General features: G+C 45.0%; 2 protein-coding genes across 2 annotated transcripts in view; one reads left to right on the forward strand and one right to left on the reverse strand.

Annotated features, from left to right (window-relative positions):
- Positions 1-18,369, forward strand: part of LOC149866486 (uncharacterized) — a 315,323-nt gene that overhangs the window by 255,456 nt on the left and 41,498 nt on the right. The window lies entirely within an intron of this gene.
- LOC149866489 (uncharacterized) overlaps positions 1-18,369 on the reverse strand; it is a 237,348-nt gene that overhangs the window by 14,744 nt on the left and 204,235 nt on the right. Inside the window, exon 8 of the mRNA XM_090041609.1 lies at positions 17,384-17,429. Coding sequence (XP_089897735.1) covers positions 17,384-17,429 — 46 coding nt within the window. The remainder of the gene's footprint in view (positions 1-17,383; positions 17,430-18,369) is intronic.

Raw genomic sequence — 18,369 nt, forward strand, 5'->3', positions numbered from 1 at the left:
TAAATCAACATTGGCTTCAAGAGAGCTAGATCAATTTGCCAGTCTGAGGATCAGTACCAAAGCGTCTTATCACAGAATTGCCTAGGTTGGTCACATGACTGATATTTAAAGTAGGTAAGTCAAATGCATTTTTAGGTGTTTAACTTTTGCATGTTCTATTAATTTTGTGGAATAGCTCCTGAAAGAGAGAATAATTTGAATTTTGAATGTGAAAGAGAAATGTTTTATTCATTGGACAGTTTTGCTTTCACTGAAATGGTGACAAGTTTCTTTTGTTATGAGAAATATGTGTAAGTTAATACATTCATGAAATGATTTTTAGGCACCCTATTCTCTCATTCTTGAAGAAATAATTACATTATCTTGCAGTATCATCATGATTATTTATATGGAATATACAGTAAAACCTTTCATAATAGCCATTGCAGATAAATTTGTGTAACATTTCTGTAAGCAAAACAGAAAATTGGCTAGACTTAAGCAGTCTGGGGTTTTGGTACCACCCAGGCCAGTTTCATGAACCTTTCCATAAACTTGAGTTGAGTTTCAAGTGTACTTATGTATGTGCCTGTATTTGGATGTAAACGCCAATGTATTAACTGGTTCCCTTCTCTGAAGCCAGAAAAAACTGTATATTCTGGACAAAATTTTTGCTTCCAATCCTGTAGGGATCTTCTGAGACTGAAACCAATTGAAAGTGATGTGACCAGAAACTGGAAAGAAAGTTAACATGTGTATATATACCTAAAGACATTGAATTCTGCATGGGTTATGTAAGAAATGCCTATGAATTCAAAAATTCATGTCCATATTTGTACATGTTTTTGTTTGCACATATGGCAACTTGTTGTAATTAAGTATTCAATTATGCCAATTGAAATTTATCCCAATTCCTGGATTTTTGAAGATGCCTGCAATATATACACATAAAAGGGTTGGGAATCAGGACAAAAGATTAATTCATAACTTTCCTAAGTATTTTAGGTTTACAGTACAAGTTTGTATTAACTGTATATATACACATATAATAGTGAATAAATAAACATTCAGTACTAGTGTTATCCCCATATTCAGCCACCCTGTCTGAATATGGCCAATTATTTTTATTAGCATGTTAAGGTATTTTCATAAATAGTTTACAGCGTACGATTATGGAACAGTTTTTGGTATATGCTTTGCTAAGGGCTGAGCTAGGATTTGGCAAAGGGGGTGCAGCAGCAGCCACCTGTGCTACAGGGGTGGTTGTACCTCAACTCCCAGACTTCTTCCCTTCAACCCACCAATGTGAGCAGACTGTGCCATGGGAACCTCCAGGGACTTTTTTAAAGTCCCCAAAGCAGGTAAGAATCTCCCCACTTCCCCTTTGTACTCAAAGATATCTCCCTTCACCTCCCCTTTCCCACTTCCCTGCCTGTGGCTGCTACTTCCCTTGCTGTCCCAGGTGTGGGGAAAGCCTCAAACCAGCTGATCATATAGACTGAGTTAATTAATCTAGTCAAGGTTACAAGGGGCTATTTTTTTCTGAATTATCTTGCAACTAAAGCCTTGATTATAAAAAAAATGCTTTAATTTACTTTGGTGGGAAGGTACATAACAGATAAAATACTAACAAATAAGATAAAGCAAACATCAGAATTATTGTACTGAAGACCATAATGCAATACAGATCAGATACAGAGGAGATTATGTGGTCATTAATCAGAACATTATGTATGATACAATTAACTTGATTTTGTATTTAGTTAGCAGGGAAGGGGCAGGGAGCTGAGTTTGGCACCACTGACTCTCTTGGTCTCTGTTCCACACTTGCCCACTGGGGCTGCAGCCAAGCCTGCTCTGCCTCCCGCTGCTGTTGCTTCTCTCTTATGTACCTGCCTGGTGGGGCTGCACCAAATGCATGATGGATCCTGCTACTGCTTCCCGCCTCTTGCCTGTCCCACAGGGCTTTGTGAGCAGCTGAGCTCCCTCACTCCCCCCCACCCCCTCCATTCACACATGCTCCCCCACCCAGCACGAGCAGGACCAGAGTGATCTGCAGGCAGACAGCACTCCCTTTTCCTCCCCTCAGTGCTGTAGCTTCCCCTCCCTACCTGCTGCCTGCAGTGCTGCAGCAGGGACAGGAGTCATTGTCATTGGAGGCTGGGAGAGCTCAGCAGTTCCATGGGCAGTGGTAGCAGAAGCAGCAGCAGTCTACCTGGAAGCTGTGCCTGCTGGCAGGGCTGGTGCCCTGTGGTGGGAAAGGCTGGGAGCACAGCACGATCTGCCCCAGGCAGGACTCGGCCCTGTACAGGTGGGTGCCTGCCTACATGCTGGATCCAAGTCAGCTGTCAGGCCACATCTGGCCCAGTGGCCATATTTTGCCCACCCCTGATCTAAGTTACGCAGTTTTCTGTAAACAGCATAGTTTAGATTGGTAGTGAACAGAATGCACATTATCCCTTTGGTGGGCAGGACAAATCTTAGACCTGATTCTGCCATTTTAAAGGCAGCCTGGGTTCACCTACACTTCTGTATGATGATGTGGCTACTGTTAAGTTTTGCTGCTACATGACCAAAATGGCACATTATACTGGGGGAGTGTGCCACTATGGCGATGTAGCTGCTGATTACATGTACACCCATGTGATCACTGTGTTGCCATAGTGTGCCATACGGCAACATAGCATGTCACTAAGTTGCCTTAGGGTGATGTGTAGATACACTCTCTGCATGCTAAACTTCTGTCCTATCACAGGCATAGACTAGTTTCCGATCACTTATACCAGTAAAAGTGTAATAGCTGTACCTGGCCAAGAAGTTCAGTTCAATTTTGACTGTTTGGGAACAGCTGTGAAGAGTGTTCCCTCACACACACTTAAATGTGCTGATCCATGCTTTTTCATTCTCTTGATCTAAATATGTTCAAAGACCAGAGATACAAAAAATTTCCTACAATATATAAAGTAAATGTGCTTTAAGTGATAACTAAAAGAAACAGAAAAAAATGTGCATCAGAATTACCTTTACTGGACAATATCTTGTCCAAGTAACACAGTATTTGCCAAGTATTTTTAAAAAGTTTTCATAAATAAGCTTCACTTTGATTCAGTGGAAGATATTGGACTACAGATCTTATTACAGAACATTATGTATGATACAATTAACTTGATTTTGTATTTAGTGTACACATACACACACAAATGTTCTAAACTCTGTAATAAGACCAACATTCAGAACATCTGCAGTGCAGGGTTGGGGGAGGGGTTGACCCTGGGAGCTCCTGGGGTAAAAAAACCCCATGCCAAAAAAGTGTGAGGCGGCACATGTGGTGGCAGTGTGCATGCCCAAAATTGGAACCTGGCAACCGGATCCGTGCTCTGGCTGCCAGTCAGGCTCCCGGCTGCAGAAGCACCATGGCTGCAGCTCTTGGAGGCCCTCAGGACCCTAGGTAAGGCTTCTAGTACCAATAATGTTGCTGGTCTCAGACTCTCCTTACCCACCTGGGGCAATATGCCACTTGCCAGAACACACATGGCACAGGTGTTCCCCAGGGACAGGTAGCAGTAGTATAAGGTGAGCTACTGCCACTTTCCTCTGGGGAAACAAATGTCTGCACTTGTCTACATGTGGCCATCAGCTTAATGAAGCTCTTAGTTTTCACTAATTTTTTCACTACTGAAAAGTAACAAAGCAATTACTTCTGTTTTAAAGAATTCAGAAAGACCACAACTGGTCAGTTGGGCTGCGCAAAATTTCAACCGCTGTTTCATTTCAGCAGTGTTTCAAGCATTTCAATGCTCAAAATTCTGAACCCCAAATGAAATAGGAGATATGTCAAAACATTCAAAATGAAATGAAACAAGTCAAAATGTTTCAAAGATGTTCAGCATTTTGAAGGTGTTTTGAAGCTGGGCTTGCAGGAAAAGAGAAAGTAAGGAGAGGGAGGGGGACAAGGGAGGAACAGACAGACATCTGTAGCTGGCCAGTGTCTGCCAGCCATCCCTGAGGTCCCTTCCAATCCTAGTGCTCTGGTGGAGGAACCTAAAAAGTTTAAAAAACAGCATATAAGCCTGTGAGTGCCTAAACTGTCAGCTTTTGTCAGCAGCATCTGAAAGGCATTGACTCTGACTGCTGCCTTGCTGCTACTGTCTAGCTAGGGAGTGTGTCTTTTACATGCAAAGGACTGGATAGGATACAGCTTACACTGACAGCTTAGCTACACTAGCCTAACTTCAGTACTAGTATTGTTATTCCTATATCATTTTTTTCCTATATCCATTCCTTTGACATTCTTCTTTTTCCTTTTTTTTTACCTGAAGAAAAAAAAATCTGTGTTTTACCTGACAGTGTGATCACTGGGCACTGTTCAGGAAAGCACAGCATAGATTAGATAGCTTGCACACACAGACACCTACATGTTCACACACTACATACAGTTAGATGTATTCTCTAGCACAGAAAAAGCATGCCTGAAAGGCCAGTGCTGCCAAGTCTGGGAGGGAAGTGAGAGGGCAGAGGGAGAGGTGTCAGTTCCCTGCCACCCAAGCTGAGATGTAGATACTTTTCAACCAGCCACGAGGCCCTTGCTGGTACTGGGAGCAAGAAGGTTGCAGCAGTGTCTGCAGTTGCACCCCCTCTGACACCAACTGTGAGAATAAACTCCAGAACCAGCAGCATGATAACAAGCAGAACAAACAGCACAGTCTCTTTCACTCCTATTGCAGGTCCCAGCACAAGCTTCCCACTCCTAGTCTTAAAGGAGCTCAATCTTGAAGTAGGGGACCTCAGCTTGATAGCACAAGAAATTCTGGGGCAGGAGGTAGAAGCAGAGTTTGTGCTCCACACCTCTCAAAGTTCCCCTAGAACCAGGCCCCCTTCCCCAGAAGGAACTGTGGAGGAGGCTGTGGGGGCAGCCGGCTCAGCTCCTCCTGTTGTGCTTCTGCCTGCTCAGGAAGGGGCTAAGGCAGGAGCCCCACCTGCACCCCAGAAGTGAGGGGGTAGTGTGGTCTGGGATCATTTTGAGGTGGCAGATGATCCCACATATTGCACTGCTGAGCCAAAATGTGTGAGCACCATGGGAATGCTGATGCATCTCTGTAGGCACCACCTCCTTGCCCTTGCTCCTCCTCAGCTTGGAACCAGTGGGAGTGTGCCCAAAAAGAAGTCCCCCTCTTGCTTGAAAGCCCCCATCCCCCTGAAGCAGAGGCAGGCCACCCTGGAATAGTGGGGGAAAGGTGGGCACATGGGCGTGCATTCCCAAGGCAAGTGAGGTCACCCAGACCATTGAGAAGATGCTTCCTCTGGATGACCAGCCTGTAGCTCCATGTTCTTGGGGAACCCTGACACAGGATGCAGTCTATTCGACTCACAAAGAACCCCCCCCCCCACCTAAACAAAAACTGATTAAGATACAGTGGGAGACGCACCTAAAACCCTCCAGATAAGGGTGACAAGAGTGAAACAACTCTTAAAACAAGATTTTAGGAGGGCAGACTTCAACGAGCTAAGGAGGATAGTTGGAGAAGCGCTGAGGTCCCGGAGGGGAGGGGAAGGGAGCCAGGTGTCCAAGGAGAGTGGTCGCTCCTTAAGAAGACGATCCTCCAAGCCCAAAGGAAGGTAATCCCAACGAGGATCAAAGGGAGCAGGAGAGCACAAAAGCCTCTGTGGCTCACCAAAAACATCTGGGAATGTCTCCTTGCTAAAAAGGAGGCTTACACCCAATGGAAAGAAGGGGTCATCACCAGGGAGGACTATTCTGTAGTTGCTCAGGGATGTAGCGGGGCAGTTAGGAAGGCCAAGGCAGAGATGGAACTGGGGCTAGCTTCCCAGATTAAGGACAATGAGAAATCCTTTTTTAAATACGTAGGGGGTACAAAGAAGGTCCTGGGTAATGTGGGGCCCTTGCAGAATGCCATGGGAAACTTGGTCGTCACACCAGACGGCAAAGCTAACACGTTTAATGATTTCTTTGCCTCCGTCTTCCTAAGTAGGGACCAGAACAGCCACCTCCCTGCTGGGCCCCTCTTGGGCCCCAGGGGAGGCAAACCTGGGCCACAGGTTAGCGACGATTTAGTTAGGGAGCTTCTGGAGGGGTTGGATGTATTCAAGTCAGCCGGTCCAGATGATCTCCACCCTAGAGTTCTAAAGGAACTGGCCGAGGTCATTGCAAGTCCCCTGGCACAACTTTACGAGCATTCATGGTGCTCTGGTGAGGTACTGGAGAACTGGAAGAGGGCCAACGTGGTCCCCATCATCAAAAAAGGCAGGAAGAAGGACCCGGGAAACTATAGGCCGGTTAGTCTTACCTTGATCCTAAGCAAGCTTAGAGAAAATTATGCTGGCACACATTCAGGAGGGGCCAGCAGGGGACTGCATGCTTAAGGGCAACCAACATGGGTTCATCAGTGGCAGGTCCTGTCAGACCAACCTGGTAGCCTTTTACAATCAGATCACCAGATCATTAGATGCAGGGGTAGCAGTGGATATAATCTTCCTGGACTTCCGGAAGGTTTTTGACACTGTCTCTCACCCTGTTCTCATTAAGAAACTGGGGGGCTGTGGTGTAGACACCGACACAGTCAAATGGGTCGCCAACTGGCTGGTGGACTGCACCCAGAAGGTGGTAGTGGATGGGTCCTTCTCAACCTGGAAGGATGTGGGCAGTGGGGTTCCACAGGGCTCCGTCCTTGGGCCCGCAGCGTTCAACATCTTCATCAGTGATTTGGACGAGGGGGTAAAAAGAACCCTGTTCAAATTTGGTGATGACACTAAGATGTGGGGGGAGGTGGGCACATTGGAAGGATGCAACAGGCTACAATCAGACCTAGACAGGTTACAAGGGTGGGCGGACGAGAATAGGATGGGTTTCAACACAGACAAGTGCAAGGTGATGCACCTGGGGAGGAACAACCGGCACCATACCTACAGGTTAGGGAACTCCCCTCTTGTCAGCACAAAGGCGGAAAGGGATCTGGGGGTCATCATTAACTCCAAGATGAACATGGGCCGGCAGTGTGGAGAGGCAGTCAAGAAGGCCAACTGCACCTTGTCATGCATCCACAGATGCATCTCGAGCAGGTCCAAAGAGGTGATTCTTCCCCTCTATGCGGCACTGGTCAGGCCACAGCTGGAGTATTGCGTCCAGTTCTGGGTGCCACACTTCAAAAGGGATGTCAACAGCATGGAGAGGGTCCAGAGGAGGGCCACACATATGATTGGGGACAACAGGGCAGGCCCTATGAGGAGAGGCTACGGGACCTGAACCTGTTCAGCCTCCAAAAGAGAAGGCTGAGGGGGGATCTTGTGGCCTGTTATAAACTAGTCAGGGGGGATCAGCAGGCATTGGGGGAGTCACTGTTTCCCCGTGCACTGCAAGGAGTGACCAGGAATAACGGTCACAAGCTGGCAGAGGGTAGGTTTAGGTTAGATATCAGGAGGTGCTACTTCACGGTCAGGGTGGCTAGGGTCTGGAATCAGCTTCCAAGAGAAGTGGTGCAGGCTCCTACCCTGGGGGTGTTTAAGAGGAGGTTAGATGAACATCTTGCTGGGGTCATTTGACCCTAGTTTTCTTTCCTGCCATGGCAGGGGGTCAGACTAGATGATCTGCTCAGGTCCCTTCCGACCCTAGAAACTATGAAACTATGAAACTGCCTTAGGTCTCATTTGCATCTGAGATGGAACCAGATGACAACTCATTTACATGGGAGATAGAGAACAGAATGCCTGAAGCAAAGACGGCAGTGAATTCTGGGATCAGAGAAGCAGGGGAGCACTGCATGATGGGGAATCTGTGCTCCAAATGCTAATCAACCCACAATTACACACAACCAGATCAGCATTTATCAGACCAGCTCTGATCTGTATTTACAAAGGACTTCCCCCCTACGCACGCACCTCTAAGCAGAAGTAAAGTTTAATAGGCATCTCAGGCCGTACATTCCCTGGTCCTACTATGGGATGCCTATTTAAACTTGATTGAGTAAAACTCCGTTGCCAGGTTAGGGAATGCTGAGGCAAAGAGACTGAGTAAGAGAGGTTATGGGCAACATTTGAACAATGGTAAAGGGTTCATCACAGTGTCCAGCCCATTGGACCCCTGACCACAAGTGTTGTCATACTTTTCCCGGGACGACGGGTGGAAGTTCTCCCCATAGAAGCTTATAAACACTTCAATAATGGCCTTAAGTCTGTTAAAAGACTATAGTAAGATCTGGAAAAGTCATGCTAAGCTGAAGCTTGTTCACAACAAGTAAAAATTGAAAACTCTGATGCTGAAAGCTATCTATTGTTTCTGAAGAAACCATGAGATATCCCATCAGTATATCTGCTATCCATAGGAATTTCAAGCTGGCTCCCAACTGTCTGGTTACTCCCTAACCTTATGTGTTTCTCGATTATCAATCAGTTTCTTGAAATGTTCCAAACCAGATAACCCCCTGTCAACAGAAAAGACAATGGTTTACACTATTAAGAATGCTTTGAAGAAACTGAACTGAGGGTATAAAAATCTGTTAAAAAGCAGCAGTGTGTGTGCTGACACCTTCCGCTGTTCTTCTCGAGAGGCTGAAGGAGGCAGATCATCTCCCTTCAAGGATCATGCTGAGAAATTTACCTGCCAGCTTTGCAACCTGAGTGGCTTCGACTGGTGAGATCCCAGCGCTCTCCCTCTCTCCCTTCTCTCCAGGCATAAATTTCTGAACCTGAACTGTATTAGTTAAGCTTGAGCTAGGTATCCTCAAATACTTAGTGAAACCAGGGTAATACTGTAATTGTGTGTATGACTCATTTGGTGACTGGAGGAACCCAGCCCCATTGAAACTGAGTCCTGAAAGATAGCTCCATTACGGGGTGAGGACTTGCAGAAGGGAGATATACAGGTCCATATAGAAACACAAGTAACACAAGTAGCACATTGATAGAATTACCAAGACCCTAGAAACATATCCCTAACAAATGAGCACACCCCAAAGTGATGGGCAAATCTAGTAACAAGCCCTTCTCCTTAGTTAAGCAGGCAGGGTTCAGGTGGCTTATGGCACTCATGGCCCCATCCTACCAAATGCCCACACGCACCACCTTCAGCAGGATGGTGGTGCCCTCCTTGTATGACTCATGCGGGGACTACTTCAGAAAGGAACTGCACAAGGCAGGTCTGCAGGTAGCCTTACACTTCACCTCAGACATCTGAAGCAGCCAAACTGGAGATCATGCCTACCTCTCCCTCACAGGGCACTGGTGCATCTTCAAACCAAAGTGATCGATGAGTCTCACATGGCAAGTAAGATCATGGAGGCCATGAACTGCTTGGTGCAGGGGTGACTCATTGGGAAGAGCAAGCTCACCCATGGGTTCATGGTCACTGACAGTGGTCCAGGTAGTCTGTGATGTTAACTTTGTTGTCATCTGCTGTGTGGCACATAAGTTCCACCTCATAGTCAGTGATGCCTCGGGGTGGGACAGGGCTGCCAGTGACAGTGCCAGCACCACCAGAAAACTCATTTCCAAATGTAGGAAAGTGGCAGGCTACTTCCACCAGAGCATCAAGGGGGGGGCAAGATGCTGCAGGAGAAACAGGCAAAGCTGAACATCCCGCAGCATAAAATCATGCAGGTTGTGGAGACTCAGTGAACTCCACAAACCTGATGCTCGAGAGGTTGGTGGAGCAACAGAAGGCCATCCATGAGATGGTCTTGCCTGGGGAGACTGGGATCAATGGCCCCTTTAACAGAGTTGAGTGGGATGCCATCTCCCAGATCTTGGTGGCCACCAAGATCCTCAGTGCTGATGATGCCCTGCTTAGCCAGGTGATCCCTGTAGTGAGGGAACTTCAGAACCAACTAGAGAACTTCCAGGAGATCAATGTTCCTGGCTGGGGCAAGCTGCTATCACCAGACATGCAGGCACTGGTGAGGTGGCTGAAGGAGGGCATCAGGAAACTGTGTGATCCCTTGCAGTCCATGTGCTGGCCACCATGTGTGACCTGAGGGTAAAAGGGAGTGTATACAGCAGCAAAACCCTGGATCAAGGACAGAGGTGCTGGTGAACAGAGTCAGGGAGGCAAAAGGGCAGAGGCAGGGGGATGTAGAAGAGGAGGATCCACTGTCCCATGCTAGCACTCCACCCACCAGCCAGTCTCCTCCTCCACCACAGGCACTGCCAATGTGGGCCAAGGGCATGGCTTCTATGGTGGGTTCCAGAGGCACCAGACCCCACCATTAGGTAGATATTGCTCAGGCTTTGGTGGCTACCTATCTTGCCAAGGACATGGAGCTGCTGCTGTGTGACCCCTTGGCCTACTGGGCAAGCCAGTCAGATGTAGCAGGATTTAGCCACAGTTGCCCAGGAACACCTGTCCTGTCCACCAATCAGTGTTCCAAGTGAGAGGGTGTTCAGCATTGCTGGTGATATAGTGACACCCCACTGCACCTGCTTGGATTCTGGTTTCCTCAAGGTGAACCTCCCACTGCTAGGGTTCCCCAAGCTCCAGGTGCAGATGGAGTGAGTGCCACCCTCTTCACTCTGTCTATACCTATTTCCTTTTGGTTTCTGGTTTCCAAACCATTTAATGCCCTGCTGTCAAAGCTGGAAGTGGCACTCACTGCATCACCAGCCAGCAGGGAAAGAACATGTCCCTACTCCTGTGCCAGGACATACTTGGAGGTATGGGCTGAGCTATGGGGAAGAAGGAGACCCCAGGTCCTGGGCATGACCTAAAACTGCATCCTGCCAGGGTTGGGAGGCCCGGTGGCACTGCTGGGGGTGCAGCAGCCCCCAGGAAATGCCAGGACTGGGGATCTCCCTGGTGAAAGGCATGTAGGAGGCACCTTATGACCTCCAGCCATCACACACACACACAGTCCTGGCTGGGGTAAGCCCATACCCCTAAGATCTTTGAGAGACCAGAGGCTTGTTGCTTGCAGTGGAGTTGAGGCTCCAGGTGAGCTCAGGTTAGCTGCCTGGGATGCCATCTGCAAGGCATGGGCTGCAATGTAGGGAAGATACAGAGCTGCAGAATCACACACCAGGCAGACAAGGTTCTTTGGGTCAATCTGATATCTTTTAATAGACCAACTGAATAGTTGGAGAAATACAACTTAGCAAACTTTAGGGCTGAGGAGCCATCTGCAATTGGTGTATGTGTTCTTCCTGGATGAAAGGAATAGTAAAGAAGCCAGAGACTGGAATGCAATGCAGGCAAGAAAGCTAGTTAGTGAAAATGGAAATGCAGGCATCAGGGGGTGAGGGGGAAGGGGGATGTAGCAGGTAAAAGTGGAGAGGTACCTGGGGAGTCAGATGCCCAGCAGGTTGTAGTGTCATAATTCCAGTGTCTATATTGAGTCCATGAGTTTCTGTATCCAGAAGGTTGCTGAAGTGAAGTTCATAGGCTCGTGTGTGAAACGTGTTTGTCTCATTGAAATGTTGAATCTGAAACACAGGTGTTTTGCACAGCCCTACTGGTCAGAAGAGCTTTGACTTCATGGATCCTGGTTTTATTGTATTAATCATATATAACTTTTTGCACACCAAACACTAAGGCCCATGGCACCCTGGTTGAGAATCACTGGGCTCGATCTGTGTGTATCTGAATGTGGAAGCATTTAATAGGATTCCACCATAGATTTATACCATGAAGTTTTGCCTTGTGTTTCCAGTTTAAATAACTTTTACACTAAAATTTGGGATTTATCTGAATTCTGCATCAGGTTATAAATGTCTCCTCAGCCCAGGTAGGAATAAGACAGGTTGCTGAAAACTCTGCAAGTCCTTGAAATGGCATATGTTCCTTACAAAGGTTTTTCAGAGTTCCATTGTGGGAAAAAGTATGCTATAGCTGTTTGTTGTTTTGTATTTAAAAGATGAAGGAGGAACAATAAGTCTGGACTTCTCCAACAAATTTATCTGAGGGATTAGTGAATGTCCACAAAGATTTGTCAGTACACAAAATGATCAAGCACTGCATGCAGCTGTCATATAGGTAAAAGCTTGCTTGAGTAGATTTTCTTGTTAGCGCTTATTAGTTAGTGAAAGATCCCTGTGTTATCTATATTACCCCAGTGAAGAATTTCTGTGCCAATACTGCAATAGGAATCCTTTAATGAGTCACTGCAAACTTATCTGGTTCAAGCCAGGACACAGAAATGAAGAAACCCAAGTAGTTCTACTGGGCATAATAACTACAAAAACATTGGATCATTATGGTAGGCATTTTACCCAAATCAACTGCCCGTTTTCAGGACACTTGGTACAGTGTAGAAAAAAGACCAGATTCTATTCTATCAATTAGGAATTTAGGTGGATTTAGGCACATAAGGTGATACGATTCCACCCTGTTTGAGTCCTACTAAATCCATGAATGCATCTCCTTTTGTAGCATACCATTTTTCCCTTAATACTGAGCCACAAAAAGCAGTGGAGGAGGAGAAAACCAATTGGCTTTCCACATGCACCATTTTTCAGGAACTCAAAGACAGTGTAACAAAGTCATTAATAAAAATGTTCTTAACACATGGAATAGAATCTGTCTTATTTCTGTGTGATGAAGTTTTTTCATTGACTTCAGCAGAGGAAGGATTTCACACACAGTATTTGGGGCCATAAGAACAAGACAACCCTGCCTCAAAGACTATTATTTGCTACTGTCTTGAGTTTTACTTCACATCCCATGAGATATGAAAACTATTATGTTATTCATGGCAACATAGCCTTGAAATAGGCAAAGATGCCTTCCTCTTATAGATCTCCAAGTACAAGCCAGGTGTTGGAATGCAGGACTATCTGCTCTTAGTACACCAAAAGCTATCTCTGCAAAGGTAATGAGGGTAGGAGAAAGAGGTTGGCCCCTCTTCCTCTTCTTTCTTCCAGATGTAGTGGCCCAACAGACACAAGACACATCTACATGTGCAATTAGCATGCCTTACATTAGAGTTTATTGCTCCTGGATGTACCATTTGCAGGTGCACTTGGGACCACAGCATGTTGAGTCAGGGTGGAGAATCCCCACCTGGCAGGGGCCCCTGAGGGTCAGCCTGCCCACCTGGGGCTGTTCCAACCCAGCTTAGGGTGCTGCGGAAGGGATGGTTGGCACCTGCACTGAACCACCGTCATGCCCCAGCCAGACCTGTCAGCATCTGCACATGTGTTCTGGTAGAGCAAATAACTCCACTGTAGGATAGTACTTGTGTCTGGTGATACTATTCTATGGAAGAGTTAATTACTTTAGTCTATCCTAAAAGACCCATACATATAGATGCTGATGTTTTACTGTGGAGCTAATTAGTCAACTCCACAGTAAATGTTTTGTGTAGATGCACCCACAAAGAAGGAAGTGCATTTCATCCTTCTAAGAATGAGTTAATAGGCACCACCCCTCCATGCTCCTGGGATTCCTGGTCGGTTTTGTGAAGTTTTACCACCTTTGTGTGAAAGACTAAATTATGTGAACAAAGTTAAGTATATGCTGAAAAGCATTACTGAATCTGGACTTTAGTAAGAAATTACAGTGCCAGTGCACAGGTCTAACTCTGGGTGCCTATACATGAGCAGCAAGGCTGCTCTGATGTGCTGTAATTATAGTGCATTGGAGCAGACTCGATTAATTGACTCTGCTGGAGCATAGAAATTTCTGTGCTCCAGCATTTTGTGTATCAGTGTCCCCAAGCTTAAAAATGGTGGCAGGGGCACTTTATCTGAAGCTTGTTCAATGAGCTTTAGATAAAGCGTCGCCACTATCATTTTTAAGCATGAGGATGCTGATACATGAGACACTGAGCACTTTAATTAGAGCGGCTCTTCGAGCTGCTCTAATTAAAGTTCCGCCTTTGGCTCCTGAAGCATGTATATAAATGCCCTCTATGCCCATATTTCATGGGTCTTATCAAGAAGGAGGCCAGAAATATATAGTCTCAAAAATAAGGATTTGTCAACAGAAGTCTTTCATCTGGTTTTTTTCTACTTTGGATTTGACCCCAAGTGCATTAAAAAGGTTGTTTAACATATTTTTTTAAAACCCAAATGAACACTTGCTTGGTCTTTTTGCTAGGACATTACATAATAAAAAAATACTGTTTTAACAATAGAAACACTACTGATTTCCTCCCCTCCCCTGGTAATACATAGCAACTACATCCATTAATTGCAATAAGCATTTTATAGTTTGGATCCAGTGAACAGCAGCACATTTAATTTTAGTTCAGTTGGTCTGAAATCTTCTGCATCAGGCGTCAGAAAATAGTTTAAAAAGTTTATCTCACTGCATCTACATTTAAATATAGATGAAAACCTCTGTATTTATTATTTTCCTCTAGGTCATTAACTTATGTATAAAAAAAACCGAGGGGGGCATAAGGAATGGTGTTGGACTACTCTAAATTGGTTGAGTCACTATTTTCTGCTTTTCAGTATTGCATCCAGTCTGCTGCTCTGCAAAACCTTGACTACTAATTTGCAGAGTCAAAGAAGCTATTAATGAAAGCAATGTAATTTTTTATTCTCTGTGACTCCAGCTGAGCGCCTTATCTACTGTTGTGAGTAAATTGAATGTTGGGGTGATTTATGAACACAAAGACAATACATTTTCTTTCTACTCAGCTAATGCTAATCTCAGTTTCCTCCTAATACATTAATATTAAAATGACAAAAACCAGTAGTTAAATTTTATCTAAACATAACACAATACAGTAAGTCTGATGCAAATTGCATTTTATAGCATTCATTGTAACTACAATTAAAATGCTCATGAAGATCAATGGATAATGAAGTCTGAATCGTTGTTGCTTACAATGACCTATTCTGCTTATAATTTCAAAACTCATTTGATATAAAATTATTCACTATAACAATTCTGGTGAAATTAACTGAATAGTCCCAGCCACAAGAGTACTAGGGATATTTTGCGAATGCTTACCTAGGTATTTATCACATTCTGCTCTTTCAGTTGGTGTTTTTTCCCCTCTCCCCAAATCCAATTTGTCATGCAAACAAGCTAAAGGTAGAATGAGAAAATGACTACATATACTTGTGTCAAGATTTCTTACTTTTGCAGAAAGTAAATCCATTGTTTCATGGGAAGATGTTTTCATGGAAAAATAAAGGCCAGATTTCCAACTCCCTTCTCCCAAACAACCTTTAAGACTTTTTTGCATGTAAAAAGTTTTACCAGTTTTATAAATCTTTAGTTATATTATTCTAATATCAGTACCCATTTCAGTTTAGCTTACATCATCTGGAAAGCAGTCAATTTAACCTGCAAAAAAATCCACTTCTACATTGGCAATACTAATACTGCAGACTTATCTAGACACTGAATCAGTTGCATCCTATTTATATTTCTAAGGTTATTCCTTGAAACTGTATGTGATGGCCAGAACAAAAAGGGCTAATGAGCAACTTATAGCAAAAAGAAAAAAAATCTGCTTTTTGAAGGTATCTGAAACTATTGGCTAAAACAGACCTTATGAAACTACTTCCTGTAAATGGTTCTTACCTTTCTGGAGTATAACCATAAAGAATATATATAACTATTTGTACTGGTCGTGAGACAGACATAAGTTTTTAAAAAGCAGAACTAAAGTGAAACTGCAAACTTAGATGATTTAATAATTTTTTGCTTAGAGTCAGTAAAATTAATGAACCAAACCACAAAGTATAATTAACATATCTTTAAAAAAATATTTTTTGTGGGTTGAACTTCGGGTGGGAATATGCTAATCTCAAACCCCAAAGTGATGTAGTGTAATTTTGCTTATTGGGTAAACCCAAACTTGGGCAGTAACCTATTATAATAATTCCTAACACCTTTTAACCCCATAGGGTAACAGCTATAGAGTAAGATTGTGAGTGGCTCTAAAGACAACAGATTAGCATAAACAGGATATAAAAGAACATGCACATTAAGTAACCAGCAGGAAGGATGGAACAGAATGGTCATTGCTGTCCCATGCCCCCAAATCTCTTACTCCCAGTGTGAGCAAGGACCAGATTCTGACTGAGGGACCTTCCTTGGTATTTCCCTCTGACAGTGTAGATTGGGGATGCCTGACTTCGCTGAATCAACTTGATGTGTACCTGACACTGAGGGACTATCAATAAGTTGCTAATCAAGTGGGAACTATTCGTTAATTTGTCTGTCCATTTTTATTATCACTGCCAATTTTTAACTTTTATTCTTATGTTGTCTGTTTTCTAGTGTAGAAGTAATTGGCTTACTTGACTAGAAAAACAGACAAAGACCAGACGTGCTGATACTGCTTAATTCAAATGTTCTGAGATAAGGAATCCACATTCCTGCATGCCTTGGGTTATCTTGATATCTTGCCCTATGCATAGATAGTTTGTTTAAGTAAACATTTTAAGTTTCTGTGTAATTTACTATTATTTTCATAGATTTCATAGACTTTCATAGACATCAGGGCTGGAAGGGACCTCGGAAGATCATCGAGTCCAGCCCCCCGCCCAAAGGGCAGGAAGTCAGCTGGGGTCATAGGATCCCAGCAAGATAAGCATCCAATTTACTCTTGAAGGTGTTCAATGTAGGTGCTTGACCCACCTCCGATGGCAGGCTGTTCCAGACCTTCATAGATTCATAGATGCTAGGGTCAGAAGGGACCTCAATAGATTATTGAGTCCGACCCCCTGCATAAGCAGGAAAGAGTGCTGGGCCTACATTACCCCAGCTAGATACACATCCAACCTTCTCTTGAATACCCCCAGGGTAGGGGAGAGCACCACCTCCCTTGGGAGCCCGTTCCAGACCTTGGCCACTCGAACTGTAAAGAAGTTCCTCCTAATATCCAATCTAAATCTGCTCTCTTCTAGCTTGTGGCCATTATTTCTTGTAACCCCCGGGGGCTCCTTGGTGAATAAATACTCACCAATTCCCTTCTGTGCCTCCCTGACGAACTTATAGGCAGCCACCAGGTCACCTCTCAACCTTCTCTTGCGGAGGCTGAAAAGGTCCAGTTTCTCTAATCTCTCCTCGTAGGGCTTGGCCTGCAGGCCCTTAACCATACGAGTGGCCCTTCTCTGGACCCTCTCCAGGTTATCCGCATCCTTCTTGAAGTGCGGCGCCCGGAATTGCACGCAGTACTCCAGCTGCGGTCTGACCAGCGCCCGATAGAGGGGAAGTATCACCTCCTTGGACCTATTTGTCATGCATCTGCTGATGCACGATAAAGTGCCATTGGCTTTTCTGATGGTTTCGTCACACTGCCAACTCATGTTCATCTTGGAGTCCACTAGGACTCCAAGATCCTTTTCCACTTCCGTGCCACCCAGCAGGTCATTTCCTAGGCTGTAGGTGTGCTGGACATTTTTCCTCCCTAGATGCAGCACTTTGCATTTCTCCTTGTTGAACTGCATTCTGTTGTTTTCTGCCCACTTGTCTAACCTGTCCAGGTGTGCTTGCAGCTGTTCCCTGCCCTCCAGCGTGTCCACTTCGCCCCATAGCTTAGTGTCTTCTGCAAACTTGGACAGAGTACATTTCACCCCCCCGTCCAAGTCGCTGATGAAGACATTAAAGAGTATCGGTCCAAGCACCGAGCCCTGCGGGACCCCACTGCCCACACTCTTCCAGGTCGAAACCGACCCATCCACCACGACTCTCTGGGTGCGACCCTCCAGCCAATTCTCCACCCACCGGACTGTGCAGTCATCCAAGTCACAGCCCCTTAACTTGTTCACCAGTATGGGGTGGGATACCGTATCAAAGGCCTTCCTGAAGTCCAAGTATACGACATCCACCCCTCCTCCTGCGTCGAGGCGTTTTGTGACCTGGTCATAAAAAGAGACTAGATTGGTCAGGCACGATCTGCCTGCCACGAACCCGTGCTGGTTTCCCCTCCACATAATTTGTCCTGCCGGGCTCTCACAAATGTGAGCCTTGATGATTTTTTCAAAGATTTTGCCAAGGATGGAGGTGAGACTGACTGGCCTATAGTTACCCGGGTCCTCCTTCCTCCCAGTCTTGATTTTGTTTCTCCAAGGTGTATTTTTTATCTCTTTCCCTGTCTTTAGTATAAATACGCTTGTAAACTTAGAGAATGGGAGAAATCCTTTGAAACAGACAAGTGGGTGATTCCCCTTGCTGTATGGGATTCTCCCTGTGATCACAGTATAGCCTTAAATAAAGAAAATCTGGCTCTGTCAGTTCTGATTCAACCACAATACGAAGTTTGATTTCTTCCACATTAGCTTAACCTTTTATTAACTGTGATACGTGCAAACTATATCTTTTGCTACTATAAGTAAAATTTATTTTTACTGTCATAAGTGAAACTTGTTATTGCTTCCCTCCCAACATCACCTCCTCGATCCCAAACCAAACAGCCCAGTGGCTGATACAGTTGCAGTATTCAGTCAGCCTGCAACTAAATTGATAAATTCACAGTGCCCAGC

The sequence above is a fragment of the Crocodylus siamensis genome, chromosome 4 (assembly GCF_052110815.1).
Source record: "Crocodylus siamensis isolate JL-2025a chromosome 4, ASM5211081v1, whole genome shotgun sequence".
Lineage (NCBI taxonomy): Eukaryota > Metazoa > Chordata > Crocodylia > Crocodylidae > Crocodylus > Crocodylus siamensis.